The following is a 27,889-nucleotide window of genomic DNA, read 5'->3' as shown; positions in this document are numbered from 1 at the left end:
GTTTTTGTATGGTTTACTAATTAACAGAATAAAAGTGGTAAAAAAATATGAGCTACCTCTGGCTCAAAGACAGCGCCACTGTACACTGGATTTGCCGTGGTTCTTCTCTTTCTCTCTTGCCTCTTACTTTGAATTTCTAATTAAAAGAAAATATATTTGTACAGTCATGAGCTGAAGCCTTGATGATGGCATTATTATACAAGGTTCAAATCTTTGTTAATTCAAACTCCTTATTTTCCTGAGACCAGGAATATGATAGCATAATTTCTAGACTGGAAAATGTCATTTGTTCATCAAATTCAGCTTCTTTCTGATTGATCAAAACATCTTTTTTAATCTGCTTTTCATTCATCTTTAAACAGTTGTCTGTATTTAGTACCTAGAAATGTCAGGTTTAGTCTTGAAAACATCTACATAAATTGCTTCAATTTCAATCAGTCAGTAGACTATTTTACTGTGTTATTACCACTTTAAAACTCTTGCCTTCAATTTATCAGTTTCTGCCTTTAACCACTGGTTCAACCAGCAACTTATAAATGGGATCTCATAAAGCTTTTCAGAAAGATTTATTGTTGATGAGAAGCAGAGCACATTACCTTCTCTGTAGATTTTTGCTATCTGCCTGCAACAAAATCCAAGTCTACGATTGCTTCGTTCCCCGGTTAGTACAGCTGCTGCTCCCACAAACCAGGAAGGGCTAATCCCAGCAGGAGCTCAGATCTCTCTTCTCTTGGGACTGCATGGCAGCTGGCTTCATGCTCTCACTGCAGGCAGTCACTATATTAACTCTGATTTTTCTTCTTTTTTGTTTTGAGTTTGTGTGACATATTTTGGAAAAACTACTATTTCCTAGATGTATATTTTTCATGTTTTAATTCAACACCAATTGAATAGTGATGGGGTCTACATATCAAGCTGAGTCAAATAGAAACCTGGGAAACTTCACAGAAAGATGAGTATGGCTATGTGAAAACCAACCAAATGTGTCTTCATTGGACTGCATAAATAGACACTGAAGCAGGACTGGATTATTTTCTCAAATATAGTCCTACCAGACTACCGCCTGCCTATCACGTCCCCACCTCTAACTGCCTTCCACTACCACTTCCCCCATGCTTTGTGCATTCAAGTCCCCACCTCTACTACTCAGCTTGCTGCTGGCCATGCTGACTACTATAGCAGTTCTCCTGGAAATGTCTCAGTATCCCATTGCAGCAGTCAGTGCCAGTGGAAGGATGACATCACCACCCAGAGCGGATGGACACATCTCTGACTCTCTTTCAAATCACACACGACAAATGATCCCAGCTCCTCAAAGAAATACATACCCAAAAACGGAAAATGCCTCCAGCTCCATGCCTCACCCATAGCAATCCTCATCTCATCTTCCTTTCAAAACTGTCGCCCTTACCGACTACTCTGCCGCCCCACCCTCTTCCGGCACGCTAGGCCACTGCCTCCCCGCCTAATGCTTCCGCCGGCCCTGGCAGTAGTCCATCTTTTCATCTGAGGCCTTGAAGGACTTGACAATGCTTGGTATGAGTAACTGTGCTGTTCAGTCCCCAGAAGCTAAGCGCGCTGACAACTGGCAGTAACTTTTAATCAGGTGCGCAGGCACACATCTAAGCGCGTTCATCAGCCTGTACACGGGGACATATGTGCCTGAACATGTGCATATGTGCGTAGAATTTTAAGTGGATGGGCGCCTATGCACGTAAATGCTGCTCCTACCAAGTAACTGGGGGGATTTTTAAGACGCGTGCCAATGTCATTACCAGTTTTCCAGTTTGTTCCCAGTTTGCCCAGGGAAGGTTGTAGGACTTTCAAAACCCCCCAGTTTAATAGCCTCCCTTCTCCCCTATTAGCCAATGCTTGTCTTCATGGTACGTCATCCATAGCAGAAGTAAAGTTCTGCGGCAAGGATCTCCAGCGAGGGCCTGTGCGCATAAGGAGTTCATTTCAAGTTAAAATCCAGGTACTCTTCATTTGTGAACGTATCCAGGGGGCTTTTAAAACCCGCCCGACTTCTGTGTATCTCCCTGATTTGGTGCAAGCCAGGCTTTTAAAATTCATCTTTTTGGTTTGTGTTCATTTTTCAACAATTTTGTCAAAACCTCTATTTTTCAGCAAATCTGCATGTTCCACGCTTTAATTCAACATTTATTCATATCAACAGTGACAAGTGTCCATACACAAACCTGAATTTGCCATTAGAATAAAAATATACAACCATTCAATGAATGCTATTTGAATGTACAATTTTATCATACTCCACTCAACCTCTGCTTTTATAAAGTAATATTCCTAGCCTCTCCACAAGCAATAGCTGTCCCACTTCCCTTAAAGGCTTCTTTCAATCCTACATTTCAGATTAAGCCTTACTAAGGTCTCATGCAGTTCTTTTCCTTACTCACATTCCCCATGACCTCCCATCTTAGTTCATTAACTATTAATTATTTACATATTTTTGTTTCTCAGCTTTGTGACCTTCACTTTTTTGATTTCATAATCTGAAAGCAACTGAGGCACCAAAAACAAAATAGCTTAGACAAACAAAACCTATTTTTTTTACTAGCAATATTTTAATATTAGATGCCACAGAAACTTACTGAGACCTTGGGAAGCAGCTTTCTTTTCATGTGCCTCAGGTACCCACCTAGGTTGTAAACCGTTTGCAAGAAATTCATGATACTTATATGTCTGCATACTGTACAGCAGCGAGTGCACTCTCAGAAAATAAAGTAATGCTATGCTCAGAAAGGGAGAACTGTGTACCTTTCACTGCAGGCTCTTACCTTCGAGATGGTCGTGCGTTACCAGTCCCAGCGACACCATGAAGGCAAGTTTCTGTGCCAAGCAAAAAAGAATTTGTTTAGGATAAAAGTTATAGAAACACATTTGTTATACAAACTGCTTGAAAAGTTAAGGTTAAGATATTCTTGGCTGGGATAGAAAGCAACACACAATTTTACAATAAATAACTTCATTGGGCTTAGGAATAAGCAACCATGCTACACAACTCAGCTAGAGAAATGATACGGTTGCAAGGAACAGAGAACCCACCTCTCATGTAAGGCTGCAATACTGGAATATGTAAGGGTGCCACACTGCTCATGGCTTTGCTTAAGTAATTAATGCATTTTAATAAAGATAAATACTTCAGAGAGTGTGAAATCTGCATATGGCATTGTCAAGTCCTTCAAGGCCTCAGATGAAAAGATGGACTACTGCCAGGGCCGGCGGAAGCATTAGGCGGGGAGGCAGTGGCCTAGCGTGCCGGAAGAGGGTGGGGCGGCAGAGTAGTCGGTAAGGACATATCTTGTGCCTTTTTCATGTTCACTATCATATTTTGGAGGTTTTCAAATTCCAGGATGTGTGAGCAAGGAAAGTGCAAGTGGCAAGCTCTACTTCTGAGAGCGGCGCTATTGCAAGCCATCCCCACGCCAGCCTTCAGATACATGCGATAAAACAGAATCCTGCATTATGTTTGCCTTGTACTTCAATGTGTAATACGTCAGTCAAGACCCCCGACACAAAACAAAACAGGGGGAAGTTGAGTCTTTTCTTTAAAGGCAGAAGATGTAACACAGACTTCATTCTAATACCTGTGGATTCTCTTCTCGTTTTGGTTTGGGGACTGCTGAGGCAGTTGCACAGGTCTCCACTGGTTTCTCCACTGCTTCTGTTTGGGATTTAATGGTCTGAAAATGCAACAGAGATGAATTGGTACTATAGACAGACAGCAAAGTAGAAAGAATGCACGGATATAATATCAGATTTTTTATAAAAGGATGACAGCAGCAAATTTGCTTTTTTTACTGGTAACCTTAAAATGATTCTCTTATAAGACATGCAACCCACACTATTAAATAAAGCAAATATATTGTCACAGGTGCTTTCTGTAGATAGCAGGACAAATCTTACAGAAATGGGTGATACAAAAATGAGACGAGGCGGGTAGCATCTCTTAGATTAAATTGGTTAGTCTATAAGGTGCACCCCCTTCTTGCCATGTTTGCTACACTAGGCTAACACGGCTATCTCTCTGAAGAGCTGAACAAACAGGTGAGGTCATCAGATGACGCCAAGATGGAAAGCTCTCTCAAAGCTCAGACAACCCAAGAGGTTTTCTGAACAATAGCCACGCACCTGCTGTTGCATGTGCCTCCTCAATGTTTGTAGCTTGCTAACCTTCAGTTCCAAGGGGAGGAAGACGGAATTGTGTGGTGAACACAAAAACAGACAAAGAATTCAAAGGGGCATGGGATAAGGACTGTGGATCCCTAAAGGATGAAGGATGGAAAGAGGAAAAGGGTGCATGGGGTAACCTGCTCGGTGGCAGTTACTACCCTAACCAATAAGCCTGGATGCTTTTCATGCAACTGCTCTCCACTTTGACGGCATGGGGGGGAAAAGGGGAGTTGGATTCAGAGGACTACCAGCTTTTATGGTCTGGGGTTCTGATCTGCAGACATAAGGTGAAAAGCACAGGACTGCTTCTACGGCCAACTTCAAAGGCAAAGCACGTCATGCAGCACTGTCTGAATTTTCAAGAAAGCTCCTCACCCAGTAAAAATGTTGCTTTGTTAACATATAAGGCTTGGGGATAAACTGCACGGAGCAGCTGTTATTGCCCTTAACAGAAACATGGGGGTAACCTGCACAGAGCTGCCCTTAACAGAAACATGGGGGTAACCTGCATGGAGAGGCAGTTGCTACCCTTAACAGAAACATGGGGGTAACCTGCACGGAGAGGCAGTTACTGCCCTTAACAGAAACATAGGGGTAACCTGCACGGAGCAGCAGTTACTGCCCTTAACAGAAACATGGGGGTAACCTGCACGGAGAGGCAGTTACTGCCCTTAACAGAAACATGGGGGTAACCTGCACGGAGTGGCAGTTTCTATCTGTAACAGAAACATGGGGGTAACCTGCACGGAGCGGCAGTTTCTATCTGTAACAGAAACATGGGGGTAACCTGCACGGAGAGGCAGTTTCTATCCTTTACAGAAACATGGGGGTAACCTGCACGGAGCGGCAGTTTCTATCTGTAACAGAAACATGGGGGTAACCTGCACGGAGCGGCAGTTTCTATCTGTAACAGAAACATGGGGGTAACCTGCAAGATATAGCAGTTGCTACCACAGGAAACTTGCTGGGCAAAGTAGATGGAGCATTGGTCTTTTTCTGCTGTCAATATAATGTTACTATGTTTGCCCTTCTGCCTGTGGAGTACACCTGTTACAGGTAAGAACTTTGCTTTGTCTGTGGGCAAGCAGGATTGTAATCAGCAAGAAAAGTGGGGTTGCATGAAAACATCTGTTCTGTTCTTATATTAGTAGTGACAACATGCAACTTGTATGTTGATAGAGGATGGAGTGGACAGGACTTGAATAAATTAAATAAACTTGAGAACTGCTTAGCCAAACCCGCTAACTTGATATGAAGCATTTTCTTGGCAGTAATGAAGAGAACATAAGAACATAAGAACATGCCATACTGGGTCAGACCAAGGGTCCATCAAGCCCAGCATCCTGTTTCCAACAGAGGCCAATCCAGGCCATAAGAACCTGGCAAGTACCCAAAAACTAAGTCTATTCCATGTTACCATGAAGGTCCTTGCAAATATCTTCAATGGAAGCAGAGCAAACACAGGTTAAGGAAGCTGCCAAAGCTCTGACCTGATGGGATTTCATCTTACTCTGAAATTGTTGCCCTGTCATGCAGTCAGAATCCATGTGGAAAAGTTTTATTTTGTGACTGAAAGGCTAAAGGAGATGAATAGTTGTGAGGCGTTTCTGCAAGGCTCTGCGCTCTACACATACAACAAGAAACTCCTGCATTTCAATGTTCTCTCTTATGGGCATGTGGAGATGGAAAAATGATGGCCATACAATGGATTGATTTAGATGAAATTGAGAAACCACTTTTGGTAGAAGTTAGGATAAGTTTTCAAGATGAATCCATTGTGGAAATTTTGGGTATATGGAGAGTATGACCTAGTGCAACTTGCTTACCCTTCATGCAGAAGTTACTGCTAAAAACACAAAAACTTCCAAGAAAGAAACTTTAGTTTTGCAGTTGCTAGAGGCTTGAATGGTGATTTCATGAACTGAGTCAGAAATCTGTTTAATAGCGTCACGAAGAAATCTATCTGTGAAGTGCCCCAAAGTTCAAACAATTTCCTTGTCATTTGATGATCTAATGGCCATTCATGTGGTTGCAGGTGACTTAGCACATCTGCTATCTGGTTTTGGGTTCTAGGGACAAAGGCGGCAGTCATATACATATTTTGGGAAATTAGCCATTTACATATCTTGCAGGTCTCTTGGCAAAGACTGAAAGAGATTGTTACTCCTTTGCATTGCTACTTGATTGTCTGTATCAATGCAATCTTTTTTTTTCAACCAGAGATTAAATACTCTTAAAACACTGAATATTACCCTCATGTTCCTGAAAACAAACATTGTACAGATGAGCTCCCCATCCTTGACTGGCAGCATCTATAGTTATCGTAATTTCAGATTGAGGTTGGTGAAAAAAAATGATCTCCACAGATTTGAAGGATCCAGCCACTACTATGTTAGAGAATGGAAAAGAGTGTTGGATATATTAATACAGGTGAATTTTAAAGGAGTTACGTATGTAAATGTAACATACTATTCTCAAGCCAGATAAACTTATCCAGCTAACTATTATTCAGTGGTGCAGCCATGCTGTGAATGTCTCAGCCAAGTTAGCAGGATACATTTAGTGGCTACTGGATAGCAGCTGAATATGGACACCTTTGTTTTTTGGAGATTTGTGAACAGAAAAAACAAAGTACACTTTAACAAAGGAGGGAGAAATTATAGAGAGATAACCACAAGAGCAAAAAGTCTGAAGGGGAGAGAGTAAAAGTGTCCTTTCACACAAGTGGAAAAAAAAAGCCTGAAGAGTCTTGCACGGCAGCTGCATGAGAACACCTGCTTGGGTTTTCTGAGCTCCTAGAAAGCTTTTCCATCTCAGCGCCATCAGATGACATCACCCACTCATGCGGCAGTTTACTGTCCTGCTTGCCCACAGAGAATTTATTTTTATATTGTACAAAGGAATCCTGCTAATGACCCTCTTATATACAGAGGACTGAGATGTGGGACATTGGTTTTGTAGCTCTTGGTGGGGATTTTTCCCTACAGACTCCAACTGATGGGCAGTTAACATCAGTTAATTGAAAATACTTTAAAGTACAACCAAAGTCATTTACCACGGGTACATTTGTGATAATGCATTTTGCCTTGTATAGGGGTTAGATTTTTTATAAAAAGCTGGCACGGAGCAGAAAGGAGTATGGGCAACCACTGTAGATTAAAGGCTCTGAAGGAGTGCGTTGGGCTGACGCCTGTGGCTACTTGCTAATAAACGGCTGCTGCAGAATGCACATAAACTATAAGTGCTGCACACTGTGGGCACAATTTTCACACTGGTACACAGTGTATGGGTACTTTTAACACATGGACTTTGCAAGAAGTTTCAAAGAGAAAATACTTTGAAATTTACATTTGCAGCTGTTTTTGTATGGATGGATTATCTATGCAACATACCATGCATAATCTGGAAATACAATCTAGGTGCATTATTTTCCAATCGTCTCAAAACATGCCACTGGGAATACCTCACCTAAATGTGGCTAAAAGTACTGAGGAAGGGCAACTTTCAAACAGTCAATTTACATCCGTAAATCACTATTTATCCTCATAAATTACTTTGACAATTGTCCTGTATGCCTTTTTAAATTATCCTTTCTAAATGTATTCTGGATCATTGTCTACTTTTTTTAAATGAAGGACAAGGACCTATTTTCTAACCTGTCAAATCACTGACCTTGCTACTGTATTAACTCAAAATCATGCAAAATTTAGCATAATGAAGAAATTAGCTGTGAAAAGAGAAGGATCATGCAGCACAACACAGCATCCACTGTAGTGTATGAGAAGACGAGAAAAATCGGCAAGAAATGCAGCGCTGCAGGTTAGCAGAGAGGCTGTGCTTGGTACCTGTTTTTCAAGGTTTGGCTTGCTGAGCTGTAGAGTCTGAGGTCCAGAAAGTCTGGTTCCTGGTGCTGCAATCACAATGCTGGTGAGCTGTGCTGTGGGGAAAGTTTTGGCTATGCTGGCTGGTTGTCCATTCACAATCCGCACCGGGTGAATGGAGTTCTGCGAGCTGGGAGTAAACTTTGTGGTCAACATGACAGGCCGCTGAATCAGCTGAGGAGCTGCAAGCATTGGAGGAGGAGCTGGGGCAATAGGAATGTTATTCTGGGCTACTGGTTTGGGTCGAACCTACAAAAAATTTACATTTCTTATTATATCCTTAAAATAATAAAATAAAATGAACGTCTATCTAATTCTTACTATTAAACAATTTCATACTGTATGTGTGCACTCAATAACCATCAGAAATAAATCTTTATATTTGTAATCATAGGGAGGGTAATTTTCAACAGTGTGTAAGTCAGCACATATACGTATAAGTGTGCGCACACAAAGTTATAAACTGTACGCAGGAGGTGCACAGCTTATAAAATACCATGTATCTCTACCCCAAAAGTTTGCAAACATTTTTTTAATGCAGGGAGACACATACTTTCTATGCCTATTTTATAAAAGTACACTCACATACATGTGCATATATTTACCACAGTTTATATGCACAGGCAGCTATTGTAGAAAAGTATGCACATATTCCATTTATAAAAATACTTACTTGTGCATACACCTTTAATCACCCATTCACTGACACTTCTTTATTTATTTAAAATATTTACTGTATACCCTGCTAAATTCAAAGTTCTAAGTGGCTTAGAAGGATACATACATAATATTACTAAAAATATACATAACAAACAGAATTAAAATAAAATAGATAAACAACATGATAAAAACTGTGGATAACAAAAAAAAAGACATAATATCCAGGAGTAAACATAAAAAGCTGTAAAAAAAAAATAGCAATAATACAGCAGAAAACAATTAAGCTACTTCACCCAAACTCTCCACCACTTAACTCAGACCTTCTGCCCCAAAACTGCAAACAAAAGATTCAATTTCCGTGACTCAATTAACAGGTGTAAAAAGCCTGCATCTAAGTTTGGTAATGTATGCGAGTATACTGCTTACAAAATGTGAACTTGTGCCTGAAATACCAAACTCTGCCCTGGAACGACCCTGAATGGCCTCTATTTTTTCTTTTACATTTGCACAAGACCTTGCAAGTACATGCACACTTCAGGCTTTTACAAAATACCTTCTGCTGAAACCTTTTCAAAATGTACCCCTAAAAATCCAGCAGACAAGAAATATATAGGATTGTTTTCAGATCATAAAAAACTGCTCTGAAATTGTAGCAGAATAATGTAGAAGACCATCTCTGGCAATTGGAAATAACTGCCATCACAGATGCTTTTACTTGACGTCATAAAAACCTGTTACGTGCATTAACATGGTCTGAAAACATTTGGAGCTAATTTAATATACTTTTACTGTAATTCTAATTATTTATGGCTGAAATTAGGCTGCCCACTAGTTATAAGATCTATACTTCTGGTGACCTTGTGAGGACAGGAGTTTCCTGAATTAATTCATGTTTCCCCTATGAGCTACCTCCAGATTCTTTGTATATCTAATTCCTTTTTATTTACTAATTAGATCAGTGATGGGCATGTCGGGCAGCACTGCATGAAGCTGTATTAATACCTCCCCTGCTGCCATAAAAGGATGGCTTTACTGCTACAGAACTCACCTGAGGGAGAAATGTTGGTCGAGGAGTGAGCCTTGGAGGGGGAATAAACTGAGGGACTTTGATGGGCTGAGAGGTTGTAGCCTGAACCTGCTATAAAAAAATAAATGTATGCACAGTTAAAAAACAGAATGGACAGCAACAGGAGGAGGAGGGGTTTTGGTTTAGAAGGGAATAAAGAAAAGAAAAACCAAACCATGCCCAATTTGTACACAATTCCTTTGAAACTTGACTTGATAATGCCTGCTCTGTAACTATTCTTTGTCTTGTTTGCTTAGTGATAATTATGAATGCCACACTGTAAACCATTGTGATCTAAACATGGGAAGATGGTATATAAAATAAATAAATATGTACCATAGAAAGAAAACACTTTTCAGAACACTAGGAACTGTGAAACCTGAGCTTAAACAAGGAATTCACACTATTTACTTGCCTGTTTCTGTTGCATCCCCTTAAGTCTTACTTCTAAGTCTTTATTTTTGACCATGAATTTAGGGGGGAAATTTCAAACTATCCACCAAGGTACAAAGTGCATGGTACTTTGTATCATGCTGTAGTTGTGTAAAAAATCTTATACAATTGTCCTCTCTCTACATATACACATATATGAAATGTCTGCAGTATGATCTCATGTCCACAAACATCAGAAATATATAGGTTAATATGTCTGAACAGACATTTGGGTGCAGGTAAAGCATTCCGTGATGTGCATCGTGTACTAGATTGCCAGGTTAAAATCTGAAGTCATCCATTCATCCAAAGAAGAGATACAGTATATACAATGTAAGCTTATCACTCAGTTTCCAATTAATGTCCTTCAGCTTCTTAATGTCTCTAATGAAACTGTCAAACATGCTAGCAATTACATCAGAGATGATACCTTTACACCTGTAGTGCTAAATAACTTTTATATAAATCATTGTCAAATAATAATGAATTTCTGTCACTTCTATCCTGGACTAGATATGTCCCTGTGTCAATTCTAGGCCATCTTATTCTCAATGAAAATCTGTGCATTTATATTTTTCCCCAGAGATGTATAATCCATCTATTTCTTCCTGTATCTTTTTAACAGCTCAATCCTATAGATATACAGTCACAAACATGCCGCTTTGTTTGCCTTACCAAAGTTACTGTGTTTTTAGTCAGTATTTGGAAGGTTTCTGCTCCTTGACTCGTGACTTTGCTTGATGTCTGCAGGTTGACAGGTGCGTTCTGTGTGTCTGTGCTGAGTACAGTTTTCTGGTTGTTGTTGATGGCAGTCACCATCGCAATGGTGGGTCTCTGTCCTATGACGGAGGCAGGCATGGATGCTGCTGCTTTCAAGACGAGAGGTAGTGTCTTTGTTGTAATCATAGAGGCTGTGGTCACTGTCTTCTAAGAAAGACATAAAAAATTTAGGTGTATTGTTTTATATGTTATATGTGATTATATATAAAGATGTGTTTTTGTATCGGTATGTGTGTGTATGTATGTATGTGTAGATATATATAGATATATATATATATATATATATATATATATATATATATACCCCTCTCACACACACTCACATACATACACATCTTTATATATAAATGAAAATATATATAAAAAATATATATACACACACACATTGCATTTTTTCCTATAGACACAAGACAGGAAAAACCCAAATCCAAGATGGCAGCATTACAGTAATGGTATGCAACGGGAAGTGTGTGCCTAGGCCAGTTTTCTTGTGTTTTACCTTGATGTTATGTCCTCAAAATAGTGAAGAGGAAGGCTGGATCCACATTTATTCCTTGGCACTGCAGGCCTTAGTGTCTGACCCAATGAATCATTTTGTCTCTGCTGCCACTGTCCAACTGAGGTTCAGTGAGCCTTGAAGAGGGCAATGCATCATCAATGTCCTCTCAAAGCCTTGAAGTATCACTGAATCCTGAGTTCCATGTGCCTCTTTTTGTGACAATTGGCAGTGCAATGTCCAACAGCAAGTCTTCTCCTGCCTAGACCCAAGTGGCCCGGGATTTGGCAGGATGCAGAGAAACATTTCCAGCTTTACAATGGAGTCTGGTAGTGAGGTTGGCATTAAAAGTATCTTTGTACTGAGGTAGGTCTCTGTGTGAAATGTGCCGTGGCTGCAGCAGACGCTGGAGCAGCATTCAACACATCTGTTATGGTACAGCCATCAACCCTGATGCAGTTATTCAGGGAACCTGGATATTACTTAATTTATACACATTTGTTATTCTGCTTTTTGCCAGATTTGGTCTCAAAGAAGATTACAGAAATTGGACAGGTATAATATGGTTATAGTTAAACAATTTTTATTGGTAATTGCAAAGGTAACTACAAACATCTAGGAGTCGGTGGTTCCTTCAACTCCTCCTAGCCAATACAGAAAAGAACAAACAACCGATACGTCTCCCAGAGTCCCTCCCCTCCCTCCCATCCCCACCCTCTAGTTTTCCTTCCCTGAGTCCCTGATGATAACGTACAAGTCCACTCCTCTATGACAAAAGAGTAATCCGGGTTGTGTCAGGGTTTGCAGCGTGCAAAGAAAAGTTCAAGCATTCAGTAGTTGGCCCCGGGCTTTGTGCGGTAGCGATTGGATGTAGGGCTCTGACACGGCAAGGAACTGTTTCTGTTTCCGAGGGGATCCTTGAGAGGAAAGGGATTCCATATGTATTAGGGAATAAAAGAGATTTCTCCAAACCCAGAAGGAGGGCGGATCCACCTCTCGCCATCCCATTAATATAACTCGTTTCCCAACCAAATATGCCTTTTGAACTAAAAGGCGGGTACCAGGATCCCGGAGCTGCAATGAAGGTATATATCCAAACAGAAACCAGGAAGGAACAATCGGTATGGAAATCCTCAGAATAGTGGCCAAATATTTCGCAATTTCAGCCCAAAACCCCCCGATAGCCAGACATGACCAGAAAGCATGGGCCAGAGTGCCCAAAACCTCCGGGCATCGTGCACAGAAGGCCGAGGTGGCAAAACGTTGACGAAATGCCATCTATGGTGAGATATAGGACCGCCCCAGAAATTTAAATTGCAGCTCTCGATAATAACTATTACACGAGATCCTGGCCACTCCCCCAAAACATATATCATAGATAAAGTCACTACAAAGTCGCCATCTCCGGTCCAGCGATCAGCCAGTATAGCAAAAATCTCCAAACGCCTCTCTGCTCATAAGTGTTTATAATAAAAGGATAAGGAAAGCACCTTGTTGCCCGTTAAGAGCAAAGCCTCCTCTAGTTTCTGGAATGTACGACATTGCAAAAATGCTTGTGGTATGGATTTCAAATAGTGAGCAATTTGAAGATAAGGGAATGTGGAGGCACTGCCCTGCCCATAGTACTCACGAAATTCTGCAAAGGGAAGCGGATGGCCTTCTTGAGTTAACAGATGCCCCAAATGAGTGATGCCCAAAGTCTGCCACGTCCGAAAACCAGTTGCTGAGATCCTGGGGAGAACTCAGGATTGCCAACCATTGGCAATAAATAAGCACACACTCGGGGTATTTGCAATCTCTTAGTAAGAGTAATCCATGCCTGTCGTATCGGGCGAATGTTAGTGGATTGAGCGAAAAAAACCGAAAGCTTAGTCGGTTCAGCCTGAAGGGCATAAGTGAGTGTAATCGGGGCAGAGAGGGCCCAATCGGCTTCTAAATTGGTGTATGTGGCCGTGCCCAATAGCCATTCTCTAATTATGCGCATTTTACTGGCCAAATTATACAGCATCAAATTGGGCACTCCCAGACTACCCGCACCCCAACGCTCCTGTAACCATTCTAATGGCAGGTGCGCTTTCCCTCCCTTCCAAAACAATTGGCGCATGAGACGGTCCATCAACAACAAATCCTTACACTTAAGCATGCAATTAGATAATAGGTTCCATTCAACTCAGCAATCTTAGGCTTGTTGGGGCAAAAAGAAACAAAAAGCTGGGAGTGTTCAAGATGGCGGCTTGAACGGTTGTGTTGGCACTGCTCCTGTAGAGAATTCCTATAATACGTGTTTTTTTTGAAAGTCCGGGTTGCTTTTTCTTCAAAATATGCCGCACAAGCATAAAGGGAAGATACAGGTTTACCCAGCAGAGCCTGTTAATATGCCGGAGCAGAGATTGATCTCCCAGTACACCGTGCCGATACCCATTGACGGAATAAGTAGAGGAGACTTACTGTCGTCGGACCCCAGATCACCTCCATCAGTTTCTTCACTGAGAACTTCTGTGGATGTAGAGGCAGGAGATGGTATTGCCGTCGCCGGACGCCTTGGGTCAGCTGGGATCCTCGAAGTTAACCCGGAAGTGTTTCCTGCTTCGGGAGCCTCGGTGCTCTTGAATCCCGGGAGTGAAGGAGCGTTTGGTGGTGCTGGATCACTCGCAGAGGAGGAAAGAGCAGAAAGAGGAGACCCTGGAATATTAAATCTGCAGTTTGAAGATTTATCTAAACCGGAGGGAGATTATGGCAGGTATGTCGAAACTGCTACGGAAACAAACGCTCCGGGTGGGTAGTTTGGAAAAGAAAATGGATTCAGTAATAAAAGAGAACTGTTCAGTTCTGCAAGAGCAGACACAATCTCGGAAGCAATTAAACTGGATGTAAAAAATTTACAGGAGTCCACTGGAGGCCTTGCTTGTGAAAATTCCACCATATCGCGTTGATTGGAAGCAGTTGAAAATTATTTGAGATATTTGAACATAAGGATTCTGAATTTTCCCAAGATTTTGGGTGAATTACCCTTGATTACACTAGAAAGATACTTTAAAGAGGTTTTAAAACTCCCAGAAGATAAAATACCTCCATTTAAGAAGATAAGCTTTCTGACTCAAAGAGCAGCTAATGTGCAAAAGATGAGAGATATAAAACCAAATTTCCTTAATTTGACCCAGTATCTTGAAAATTCAGATTTGGAAATAGTAGACAGAGCTGTATTGTTTGTATCATGCTATTCGGAACAGGATTTTGCCTTCATTATGAAGGCATATTTTAAGAATCTGAATGCTCTGTTTCATGGTCAAACCATTCGACTGTATCCGGATCTTGCAAAACCTACACAGTTAAGACGAAAAGAATTTTTGTTATTAAAACCCGAAGTAATTGCAATTGGGGCGAAATTTCAACTTCGCTATCCATGTCGTTGTATTCTAAAGATGTCAAATAATACTTTTGTTTTCTTTGCTGCGGAACACCTGAAGCAGTTCCTAGTTAGTAGAAGGCAGAATAATGCCATAGGTTAATATTTGGGGAGAAAAGGAAATTGTGTCGGTCCGCCTAATCTTTGTTTTTCTTTTTAAATATACTGGTAAACTTCTCTAAAGATAGAAAATACTCTCCAATTTTTCCTTTTGAGGTTTAAGAGTAACGTTCAGGGAATATGATTAAAATGTATCCCCTTTTTTTTTTCTTTATGTTACTTTAACATTTTTTTTCTTTATGTTACTTTAAAATTAATTCTTGTTACTACTATAACCATGTTTTATACAAAGTGTATTCTTTGTTTAATTATTGTAAAGATTCATAAATAAATAATAATAATAAAAAAAAGAAACAAAAAGCTAAGTGGAGTTTCTAAGGTCTTTAGTTCACGCATTAGATGGTGATGGCTCTCTTGCAATCCAGTGTTTCTGGCTTGCTCATCTTTATGGGTATGTGGCCTTGGGAAAAATGTTGCAAGGATGAGTGATTGATTAAGGTGGCTGTCATTCACAATCTCATGCAGAAATTTAGAATGTGTGCCTGAAGCTCTCTGACTCTATGGGCTAAAATGATTACCTCCAAAAAATGGATCTTCCAGCTACTAAAGGCTTACAGGGAGCTTTCATCAGCTGTGATCTTATGACACAGTGGGGCAAATGTAATAAGCTGCGGTAAACCTGCTGTGGGTTTTTGTGCATGGTATTATATGCATTTTCCCGTGCTAATCTTACACGTGTATGTAATAATGCAGGTAGTGCAGAAAAAACCCATGTACAAATCCGCTCTGGCTTAGCACAAGTCCATGCTAATGCCATGCAAAGGAGGCAATTAACTATTCATGGGCAATGCACAGAGACGCACTGGCGTTAGTGCAGGTCTTTTTAGAGCCGGGGTCAGGGAATAAGTTTTTAAGCACCTGTCTAGAGGTTGAAAAATTAAGTGGCAGAAGCCAGAAGAGAGGTTGGCGAGGGAACAGTCACATGTCAGAATTGCTGAATGCTTTTGTAGCCCCTTTCAAATCTCTGCTGCATTTCCCTCACTCACCAGCATCCTCCATTAAAGGGCCTCATTTTCCAAGCCGCTCGCACGCGAAAAGTCCCTTATCGCGTGCGATACCAGGATGGGGGCGGAGTCGGCCCCGGAAGAGGAGGAGTCGGGGCGTCACCGGGGCCGACTCTGCGCCGACGCCGCGGACAGTGAAAAGGTAGGTGCCTTTTCGCTGCCTATTTTGCTCCCAATAGCTACACTTCCTATGGTGGCGCTATTGGGTGCGAAACCGGCAGCGATCGCACCGCGATGGTGCGATCGCTGCCGGCTAGCGCAGGCCTGCCCCCCGTTTCGGCCCCCCGCCCCTCATCTTCTAAAGTATCGCAGGCCTGCGATACTTTAGAAAATGAGGCCCATAGTTCCCATGTGATCGGTGACGGATCATGAAGGGGTTAGACATTGCTCTACCCACCTTCAGTCCCACTCCTGACTACTAACTCACTACTGACATCTGAAAGGGGAAGGCTTTCAACCAAGAATCAATCAGGGCTCAGCACATTAATGCGAGTTTATATGCAGGTTATTGCATAGGGCCTTCAGTGCGCATATATGTGTGGATATTTGTTTTGTACAAATTTTCTGTGCAGATCTCATTTGCATGCCCATTATTGCATCCGGCGGAGGCACCTGTTTTTGCCATGTGTAATAAAAAAAATACACGCTGAAAGAGCTTATTTCACCATGGGTCTTATTACATCGGCCCACTATGAGGCTGATGGAAGGCTTCAAATGAAGCAAGCCTTGAATGAATCTCACAACTAAAGATTGTACAGAAATTGATTTTCCATTTATATTAAGAAGGTTTGAGTAAATTGCATGGAGGTGTATGCTAACAGTTTGTTTTGAGTCAAGACTCTGAGATATATAGAAGATATTCAAGTGGTTTTTGCGGGGCAGGAAAAGGGATTTAGGACCTTCATTTATTTGTAATCATATGACTTTCTAGTAGATTCCTTTCTAGAAGTCAGAAGTACTTAAGTATTGAAATACTGGCTCAGAAAGGGAAGATATTACTTGACTCCCAATATGCACGCCATGAAGGCGAGACAAACTGAGGTATACTGTATGATTATGGGAGCATGGGAACTACCACACATGCCATGACGGATCTGTAAGGTTTTCCTAAAATACTCTGCACTGTCAGGATGACCTCATTCATGTGTGACAAGAAACATATGTAATGGAAAAAAAGAGCGTGAGCTTCATGAAAGATTCTGTAATCATACATAATAATGAAGAAACATTGGAAAATAATACTAGCAAATGAAATTTGCATTTTATTAATTTTCCTAAATTGCCATTTGTTGATTCCTCAGAGATATTTCAAAGATACCTGATTGATATCCTTAAAATTACTCCTGAAGCAGTCCCCTGACATGCAAACTTTATTTTCCTCCCTGTAAGAAGCACAGAGCCGTGCCTGAACAGGAGGCTTTTCCAGTTTAACCACCATTTTGGAGAAAATGTCATATGCAAGTTTCATGGTTAATTTTATTTTTTTACGATAGGAATGTCTTGTTTGAAAAGATTTGAGTTTTCTGTGATGTTGCTAATGCTATAGTCTAAGAGAAAGGATTTTGTGGATTTTTGTTTTTCTTAAATTTCCATGTAAATATATTATTGTTTACCAGGGTAATTGCTATATTTTCATTGAACCAATTCAATTGTCTATGTTTTGGAATATAAGGTAGCATCATTAACATCAATTCAGCAAGGCGTTGGTTTTATCCAAATTGCCATGATTAGAGGTGCTTTATAGATTTATTGATCTTTTTTGCTAGTAGAAAGTTTTCTCTTCTTCTATTTTTCTTCTGTTATTTTTCTAATAAGAGATAGCTTGTACTTTTTGATCCTCTGCCAATGAGGACTTGATGCTGCAAGGATACAATTCTCTTCTTTTTTCTTGTTTCCTTTGATTCATCTGAAGCTCTATTGATGCTAGCTGAATATATATATGTGTGTAAAGAGATATTTATGCATTGCTACCATTTCCATTTCAATTGTTTATTTTGTTTGAATTTCATTTAATAATCAAATAAAAATAACAAAAATAAAAAATGAAGAAAAAACCCTTTGCACATCTGGCCCACAGAAAGCAATGGGAGCTGAAAATCAAAGCTGTCTCAACTTGACTGATGACATTTATTTTTAATTTTAAAATAATTGTTACCTATATCATCTTTCCTTCCTAGGTGGGGTACAAGCAACATTTATAAAATGTATAAAGACATGTACACGTAGACACACTAAATGTGACATAGAGTCATCTGGCAAGACCAATCTAAATTTTATCCATTCCTCCTTCCTAATGCAGAATTGTAGGCCTGGCTTGGGGTGCATAAAAGCAGCATATATTGTACCAATTTTCAAAAGCCCAACTACCAATAATTCTTTGTCCTTGTCCCATGCTTCCTTGAGTTATAGGATACTGCTGCTGCACATTCACTGCTTTCATTGGAAAGCTGTTTCATATATCCACCACCCTAGTTGTGTCTCCTAATGCCCAAGAACGCAGTTTCAACCAGGTCACATGAGGTGTACCAAATCAACTTGACTTTGTTTTACCTGTGCTCCACTTAGGCTTGGAAGAGGTGTAGCTGACTGCTGCTGTTGTTGTTGCAACGTTGGTAGTTTGTTTTCTGACTGTAATAGTGGTTGAATTAGAAGTTTGTTGTCTGGCTGTTCCTGTTTAACTATGAGATTCTTCCTTAGCTGTTCAACAACTATTTTCTGTCAAATAAACATAGAACATGCAAAAAAGTAATGTTACTTCATAAGAACATAAGACATGCCATACTGGGTCAGAACAAGGATCCATAAAGCCCCGCATCCTGCTTCCAACAGTGGCCAGTCCAATCTACTATTAAATACCTGCTAATAAATTTATACATGGGAAAAATGAAGCAAATCCTTGGTTTCTATGGTTAGATGCTTCAGACTGAATATGGAGGTAATTTTCAAAAGGATATAGATGCGTAAAAGTAGCATATATTGTACCAATTTTCAAAAGCCCATTTACGCACTGGGATGGTAACTTTCAAACTGGCATGTCCGCACACATTTATGCGCATACATTGGCCCGCACCCAGGGACATGGCTATTTTATAACATATGTGTGCATGTTGCTTGCATTTTGAAAATTAGTGCAAAGTGCACAGATAAAAGGTACCCATAGACTTTGCAGTTATATGGCCGATCTGAAAATTATCTGCAAAGTAATTAAAATACAAGGAAAAAGGAAGGAAAAAATTACATGACATTGTTAACAGTAAAATAAAGTTACAGAGAATATGGAAATGAGTGCAAAGAGAATAAAGCGGTAATTTTCAAAAGGAGTTGCACGCGTAAATGTAACTACTATTGTAGCAATTTTCAAAAGCCATTTATTCTAGTGAAGTGCACTTATGCGGGTAAATCCTATTTACAATTCAATGGCATGGATCGTAGTAATTTTCAAAAGCTCACTTACTCGAGTAAATGCTTTTAAAAAGCAGGCCCTAAGTATATTTAATGGAAGATGATTTTATATGACTTTCAGATAAGCAGTATCAGCTTCATTCACCCAAATTATGACTTGGAAATGTTTCTATCAGAAGGTTTTGTTTGTTTGGGTTTTTTTTACTTTGGAGAATAAAAATCATCCCATCCTGTGTTTAAACTTCATGATTGGGATGCCCTGTATATGTTGGGCTCCCACTCAGAATCTCATAATACATTATCAGTTTCATTACAGTATGAATGATTCTCATTAGCCCTTTCTGAGTCACTGAGCATTCTCTTGTCATCAATATCTGGAACTGAACAATAGTCCACTGAGATCCCTCTGCTGGGATATCAGCTCCAAAGTAAAGGTAAGAAATAAAAAAAATGCTTGCCTAAACTTCAGCCATAATATTGCCTTGCTTAAATATGCTCAGAAGTAGTTTTGTAGCCCATCTATTTAGAAATCAATGTGGAAAAGAGAAAAGAAAACCACAGTTATATTTTAAGAGGTAAAATGGAATCTTATTCAGGAGTTAGAAAAGCCTCATATGCATGCAGAAGTATGAAAACCGAAAAGAAAACATTTAATAACCACAAGGAAACAAACTTATTACAGAAAAATGGGAATGATTAAACAGAAGAATAAAATAAGCTAAATTTATTAGGAGTCTTATATTTTAATACGGTAACTTATTTGGTTTTGATTCATTTCTTGAAGACTGAAAGATGAATTTTAAAAGCGTGGGCCGTGCATTAATTAGGGGATGCAGAAATAAGTCAGGCTCATGCAAACTGAGTGGATTTTAAAAGCCACCTGGACATGCATGTATCTCCCACAGAGCACACTGCAAAGTTTTCAAAAGGGGTGGGGGTAGGGTGTGGTCTGAGCATGGTCGGACATTTCAGGGTGTGAACGTGAGATGTGTGCGTAAATAATTTTGCCTCCTGATGTGCGCCGAGGTCCTCTGATGCACAACTTTACTTCTGCTATGGATGAAGTGTAAGTTAAAAAAAATAAACCCTTCAGAAATGTCTTGATTCTTTTAAAGGGTATGAGGTAACTGAGAGGAATGTAGGTTATCACACCCGGGGGGGGATGTTAACTGGGAATGGCATGGACATGTGCCCCTTTTAAAATTCCCTGATTTATGTGGTAGAACCGGGATTTGCATGCGCCCACTTAAAATTTGGCAGATATGTGCACGTATGTTAGAAAATGGCTATGACCCTGGTTTGAAAGTTACTGTCCCTAGGTGTATCACATATAGGAGAGATTGCTCATCAGAGAAGATGAGTCTGTCTTGATTGTTTATGTGACAGTATGACTCTGTCATAATTTCCAAGTGTTAAGCCTGTGCTCTGGGGTCTATAAAAGATCAGTGCACTTGTCACTCTCAGTGCAGGTAGAATGAGATGGAGTGAATCAGCAGTTCATTTTTCTTTATAATTAGACTGCATTAACCTTCCACATGAGAGCTCCTCTGCCTCTTCCTACTAGCAACACCAACTGGCTGTGTTTGATAAGGCTCTTTAGAGTCTGCAAACGCAGCACGAACAACAAAAGGAAGATTTTAATATTGCAGACTTAAGCACAAGCCAAGCTGAACTTGGTGACTCCATGGCAAACATGCTCAGTGCAATACTATATCTGAACTCAAAGAAAAAAACATGAAGCAAGGAAGATAAATTATCTAGATATCCAGCCACACGCTGACAGAATGAATCATACTATTACACTTAACATTTTATGTGCTCCCCTTTCATTATTATTATTATTGCAGAAGGGGAAGGAGATAGAAAAGACATTTAATGAAAACTGAGGCCATTCTTCATTAGTCAAAAACTTCCAAGGGCTTCTTCTGTTGTATTCTCAAATTATAGGTTTTTTTGTTTTTCTTAATGTAGATATTCACAATTCCTTTTCTCGCTTGTCTCAAAGATTCCCTGTCTTCAGATTAGAGGACACAATTTACTAAGGGCTTTTCCTTGAACTGTACTGCAGCCTTCTCCATAAATAAAGTATATCACTAAAAATCTATTCAGGTGCAATTCTGAATGTCTCTTAGTTGAGAAGAGAATTTTTGGGATAAACGTGCAGCCAAATTGCTATAGAATTTGTAAAACGAACATTATATTTTTTTCAATAACCCAAGCTGCTATAGTCCAAGCACTCGGCAGGTCTAAGCTACTAGTCAGGCAAACACTGCAGTTGGTCAAAGTGCAGAATAATTTTATTAGTTTTTTTGTTTGGTTTTATATCTGCTACGGTTCAAATGGAAACCTGTGAAAATTTTCAGTCGTATTTTTTAGTGCCTGCACTTATTCTCTCTGCTCCTGGGGCCCAGAGAGAAGATCCCCAGACCTGTGACAAGTCCTGTCTCCTTCCAACTCTTGAGGAGAGAAGCACCAGACCTTGCACATCAGAGGCATAGCCATGGAGCTAATGAGGAGTACTTCAGCCAGCTTCCCAGAGGCCATTTGGACAGTTGCAGCACCACAATTAATTTTACAGCACGTCAATGGTTTTGGAAAACAATATTTTCTGTCAAAAGTGTGTTTTCTGTAGTTTTAAAATACATGTCAGATCTATAAAAGGCAATAAGAAGTATTATAACTAGTGTGACCTGCTCCAAAGACCTGTAGGGTTTCCCAAAAACAAGAACTTTGCCAAGCTCTTGCAGCAAACCATGCCTTCATTATCCTTTAACACCTGTTTCTTCACAGATAACAGCCCATTTCCATGCCTCTGAGGCACCAGGGTAACTCCAGTCAAGTACAGCAAGTATTTAAGCACAGGCTAGAAGTGAAAACAGCCCTTTCTCCCTCCTTATATTCTGTTATCCCCCTGGGCATTCCTCACCAGGTCTCTGATGCATTGCTCTCCTCAGACTGGCCTTTCTTTCTGACAGATCCTGCTCTAAGTAAATCCTTTATTAACCTCACCTGGATTCACCAATTAATGTCACATTCCTCTACCTTTAGTTCCTTCCTCCTAATTGGCCTTAGGTCAAATCTTTTTGGAATGGGAATAGAATTCCCAGCAGCCTCCTATTCTCTGCCCCTCTCTTTGTAAAGCAGTATTACCTCTTTTCTCCATTTCCCTTTCTCCTCTTTGCCTGTAGTTTGCTACTTTCTCCCATCTCTGGATTGTTTCTACCTGCGTGAAGTATCCTCTTCCTCACATTAAGCATGCATACAAATCATACATTTCACTATTGGTATGGAGAAAGCACTGAAGTACTTGTAGTAAAATGCTGTTGGACAATCAGAATTAAAAACAAGGCAGGTAAATATAACTTAAACGCTAACAACAGCAACCTCTTTAAATTGTAAATCTTGCTATCTTTGACTGTTGTGCTATAAAAATGGACATTTTATTGCCCTTCATGAAAACAAATCCAAGCAGTTTCACATTTACAGTCAAAATCTGTTACAGTAAGCAGTGAAAAAATCTGTCATTTCTGTACACTCGTGTGACTGCCTTTGCCCCATTCACATTAAGCTCACCTTATATTGGCTACTTTCTCACTTCTTCTATATGTTGTTGATGTTATATAATGCCTATACACTATGTAATCCATGCAATACACAAAGGGCCTGATTCAAACCCTTTATACTAGAGGATGAGCAATCGCATTCTTGGAACTTTGTGACATTGCTCAAATTTTCCAAGAAGGGTCTCTCAAGCAAATGAAATCCCACTACATGCAATGAGTTTGTATTGAGCCCACTGTAATCTGAAGTCCCATATAAGTCTTCTCAACTCATTTTGCTTTCTCTGTACTGGCTGCCTTTTCCTTACAGCCATGTGGTCGACACTAAAGGAGGCCAGTGGGTGAGATGATCACACGCTACAAAATGTACTTTAGTGGTCTGGTCAGTCCATGCAAAGCAAGCTCAGAGGGCTATTCCTCTCATCTCCCTCTAAATTCAAAATATATACAACTCATAATGGAAATTAATTTCTATAGGGCTATAATAGATCATTTAGATACAAGCAGAGTGAATAAACGCTCCAAGTAGATCTGTGATGGAAGAGAAAAGGCTTTTATATACAAAATTCAGCTGACAATTATTAGGAAATGCATCTTTGCATTTGGAAGCAAGCCAAAAGATAATTTTTTAACTGGGTCCTGATGCAGCAATGCTCTCTGAATAAAGATCAGCTCTTAGGCCAAGAACAGCATCATATTTATTCTTCTGCAATTTTTTTTATAGTTACAAAATATAAGTAACTGGCAAAGAATTGTGATCCTGTGAACACATGCAAAGATGTGTTAATGCTGCCATAAATGAACAAAGCACACACTGAGTAACTGGGCATACTGTCTTCACTCTGTTGGGCTGTGGTTTCAATTTTCTTGCAAACAGACGCTGCTGTGAACAGTCTCAGAGATTACCAGGTGCTAGCTAACAGTCTGCTTATATTTCTGTTGGTGTTTGAGGTAGTTGTGGGTGGATCCTTGGGCCGGTGGCAGATGACCACGCCCCCGGGGGAAGATCCCGAGAGGGACCACGGGTCAGGTTCAGAGTTAGGAGACAGACACACACTAGTTCTTTTATTAGACAGTATATGGAACCACCAGAGGTGGCAGTAGTGAGCTGGAAGCGCCCGGCTGGGCTGTAGTCCCTCAGGCACTGGAACAGCGATCCCTGAAGACTGAGCTGTAGAGAAACTGAATATACTGAGTAGGCAGGGTATGCAGAGTTCAGGAACAGAGCCTTGATGGTAACACTCACACAATAGTCTCTAGAAGTAGCCCAGGTGCTGGAATGGATTAGGCCCTCGAGGAGCGAGTACCTGGTTCCAGGGAAAGCTCTGAGAGAGAGAAGGTATCTCACTGGTGTGGTAGGCAGCGATGACTTCCAGGCAGAATAAGTTTTCAGCAACCAGTCCGGGAACATGGGCCCTCGAGGAGCGAGTACCGGTTCCAGACTGTGACCTGAAAAACAAGGAGAGAGCGAGGCCCCTGAGGAGTGGGTACCTCTGGTAAGTCCGAGGAGGCAGAGTAGCTTAGGACGAATCCTTTCCCTTGCTAACTCGATTAGCGATTTCTAAGACCTTATATATCCGGTACTGCTGACGTCATCTCAGGGGGACGCCCCTGAGGTTCGCACCATTGCTGGAACATCAGTCGGGGCCGCGCCACGTGCGCGCCCTTAGGCCCTTGTGAAACATGGCGGATTGCAGCGTCGAGCCGCTCCAGAGACGCCGGAGGAAGACGGCAGAACGACGCCGCAGCAGCCAACCTTCCACTTGAGCAAGAGGGAGTCGCCAAGGAGGTGAGGAGGGAGGAGTGGAGACGTTGGGCAGAGACGGTCGCAACAATATCTCAAGACCAAATGACATTATTTTCAGTTTGTAACGCAGTCATAGATCTGAATCTCATTGCAAATGTGGAGGCGTAGAAAGTTTAACAATGGGGCCCATGCAATATCGGGTGCAGAACGTAGCGCGCTGCTAAATATACGACTGGACGCACGTTTTGGATGCGCTAGACATATGCCCAAATGCAGTATCGGGATTAGCGCATTCAAAACGCACGTCCACACCAGCGCGTAGCTAATAGTGCTCATCACATGCAAATGCAATGCTGACGAGTACTCCCAATGTAAAAAAAAACAAAACAATGGGGCAGATTTTAAAACCTGCGTGCGGGTGCAGATTTGTTTGCGCAATCTGGCACGAACAAATCTACGCCCGATTTTATAACCTGCGCGCACAGCCGCGTGCATGTTATAAAATCCAGGGTCGGCACGCGCAAGCTGCTGCACAATTGTGCAACTTGCGCACGCCGAGCCACACAGTCGGAGCGGCCTCGGGGGGAACTTTCCTTCCACCCCCCGCACCTTCCCCTCTCTTCCCCTACCTAACCCACCCCCCAGCCCTACCTAGAACCCCCCCTTACCTGGAGGCTCAGGCCACGCCCCGGGGCTTGCGCGCGCAGGTTTTTTTTTTAAGGGTTACGCGCGTAACCCTTTTAAAATCCGCCCCAATGTGCGCTCGATGCACACATCTTAACCCTAAAAAATGAACAGCAGCCCAGAGCTGATGTTGTTTTGAGACACCCCAAGCCATGCTCAGAAAAGCACAAAATACAGCTTTTCTGTGGTTCCTCCTACTTAATATCATTGCGATAGTAAGAGAAAGCTGCAACATGAAAAAAAAACCTTGGCAGCAGTCAGGTTAGGAAAAGGAACCTCAATAACAGACCCTTGGAAAACTGAGTTTTCCTTACCTGTGAACAGCCACTTTTCCTGGGTGCTCGGTGACATGGACGCACCAGGGAGGTGGAATTTATCCATTGTGCGCCCATTTTAGTGCGCCAGCTCATTTGAGTATTACATCGAGCGCCCAAGAGAGGGGATGTGTATGCGTTCCAGAAACGTGTCCAGGTTGGACGCATGTTTATTGTGCACATGATATTGCATCAGCCCCAATGTATTTTAGCTAGAAAAATAAATTATACTATAGAATTACAGTTTAAAGTTATAGTAAATGAAATTTAGTTTACCTAGATTGCAGCCTCTTCCCCTAAAACCCCCTCCATCTCAAGAAATATAAAAATAAAAGGGCTAGTACAGCGGCGGATTCCCAATGAAGACCGGCCCGGGGATTCGCCGCCCAGGCCGGCCCAGGAGATACCACGTGGTCTGCTGAACGCGGCTCTGTCACAGCCACGCTCGGCAGACCATGTGACTAGCGCGACCGACCCACCGGGGGATGCCCGATCCCCCGATAGGCCAATCCGCCCCTGGGCTAGTAGTGGGGTCTCCCCCTACTTGCTCCTGAATCCAGTCAAATTTTTGATAAACGGTAGCCTCCAAGGCCCTCCCCTCCCTCTCCTCCTCCCCACCTGAACCCTCCCAACCTCCCAGTACCTTCAGTCAGTAAACTCTTCAGCCTGGATCATGACAGAAGCCCAGAACCTCTGCCAGCGCCAGAGAGCTAGGCTGGAAGTGTAGGCTGCCACCACAATCCAGGCTGAAGAGTTTACTGACTGAAGGTAGCGGGAGATTGGGTTAAAATGGGAAGGAGGAGAGGGAGGGAGGGAGGGACGGGGCCTTGGAGGCTCCTGGGAGCAAGTGGAAGGGGGAGCCTGCTACTGGCCCTTCCTTGGGATGGAGGGGGTTTTGGGGGAGGAGGCTGAGCATTTGGAGCATGGGTGGAAGGGGGGCAGTGACAGGAGCAATAGTTTCTACTTAATCCTCAAATAATGCAGGAACGCGTTGCTGGATAACTTCACACTTGCTATCAGGCACATCTAGAATTAGCAGAATAACGTATTCAGCTAAGTCAAATATTACAGTTAGCTGGATAAGCTATTCAGTTAACTCAGCCCTGCCCCAGAATCCACCTTCTTATTTGGATAAATCTTATCTGGATAAGAAAACTTTTACTTACATAAGTAATGGAAATATTCAAAAGTGTAAGTTATCCAGCTAAATGGCTTTTAATATTGACCTCTTTTTTACATATTGTATCAAATGTAAATTCATTGCTGAGGAGTTCCTTCTGTTTAAAAATAGTGGTCTGAGGTAAAGCTTGGCAGCAGGATCCTACAGGACTCCGTGAATGGAATGAGGAGAATGGCTCTGGAAGAGCTTTGCTACACATATTATTACCATTTTAGCTACTGTATGCCAGAGGACAACTGTTTGATTTATTGGCAATTCTCCTTTAATCATTGTGGTTTGCAGAAGGCAATAGGAATACAACTATGCCATTATACCAAAAAATAATTTCCTTTTTACAATTTTTGTAACACTTTAACAGCCCAGCTAACCTGAACAGATCTATTTTGTTTACTAGTGATTCATTGGGGTATATTTTGAAAGGTTCACAATTGTGTATCTGTCTATGTGCACAGAATACAAGAAATGGTCTGAATTAATTTCAGCAGAAGGGAAAGTGGTGGCAAGGAATAAACAATTATACAGAAACAATAACGCGCATGCGTGTGCGGCTGATTTTGCAAGTGGGCACAGATAGCTGTGTAAAGTCAGGTTTGAGCTGCACAAGCGGGGAGGGATTTTATATCAGGCGTACGTCCACACCATGTCCCCTTGTTCATTTACCCCCAGGTACCCCAGACCCTTTAAATCACTCGGGGCTGCCGAAGTAAAGTTACGTGGCCCTGGACTTGGCCGTGCGCCCGAGCGTGTAAGTACTTGTGCGCATCTTTCTTGGCCGTGCGCCCGAGCGTGTAAGTACTTGTGCGCATCTTTCTTGGCCGTGCGCCCGAGCGTGTAAGTACTTGTGCGCATCTTTCTTGGCCGTGCGCCCGAGCGTGTAAGTACTTGTGCGCATCTTTCTTGGCCGTGCGCCCGAGCGTGTAAGTACTTGTGCGCATCTTTCTTGGCCGTGCGCTCGAGCGTGTAAGT

At 41.5% G+C, this 27,889-nt stretch overlaps 1 protein-coding gene across 2 annotated transcripts in view; it reads right to left on the bottom strand.

Moving 5' to 3' along the window:
* PHF21A (PHD finger protein 21A) overlaps positions 1-27,889 on the bottom strand; it is a 191,203-nt gene that overhangs the window by 29,490 nt on the left and 133,824 nt on the right. For both annotated transcript variants that reach the window (XM_029582144.1, XM_029582145.1), the window contains exons 6-12: positions 18,587-18,751; positions 10,906-11,157; positions 9,781-9,870; positions 8,037-8,321; positions 3,606-3,701; positions 2,796-2,847; positions 57-136 (exon numbers count right to left, since the gene is read on the bottom strand). In XM_029582144.1, coding sequence (XP_029438004.1) covers positions 57-136; positions 2,796-2,847; positions 3,606-3,701; positions 8,037-8,321; positions 9,781-9,870; positions 10,906-11,157; positions 18,587-18,751 — 1,020 coding nt within the window. The remainder of the gene's footprint in view (positions 1-56; positions 137-2,795; positions 2,848-3,605; positions 3,702-8,036; positions 8,322-9,780; positions 9,871-10,905; positions 11,158-18,586; positions 18,752-27,889) is intronic.

Source organism: Rhinatrema bivittatum, chromosome 17, assembly GCF_901001135.1.
Source record: "Rhinatrema bivittatum chromosome 17, aRhiBiv1.1, whole genome shotgun sequence".
Taxonomy (NCBI): Eukaryota; Metazoa; Chordata; class Amphibia; order Gymnophiona; family Rhinatrematidae; genus Rhinatrema; species Rhinatrema bivittatum.
This window is presented reverse-complemented; position numbering and strand designations above follow the sequence as displayed.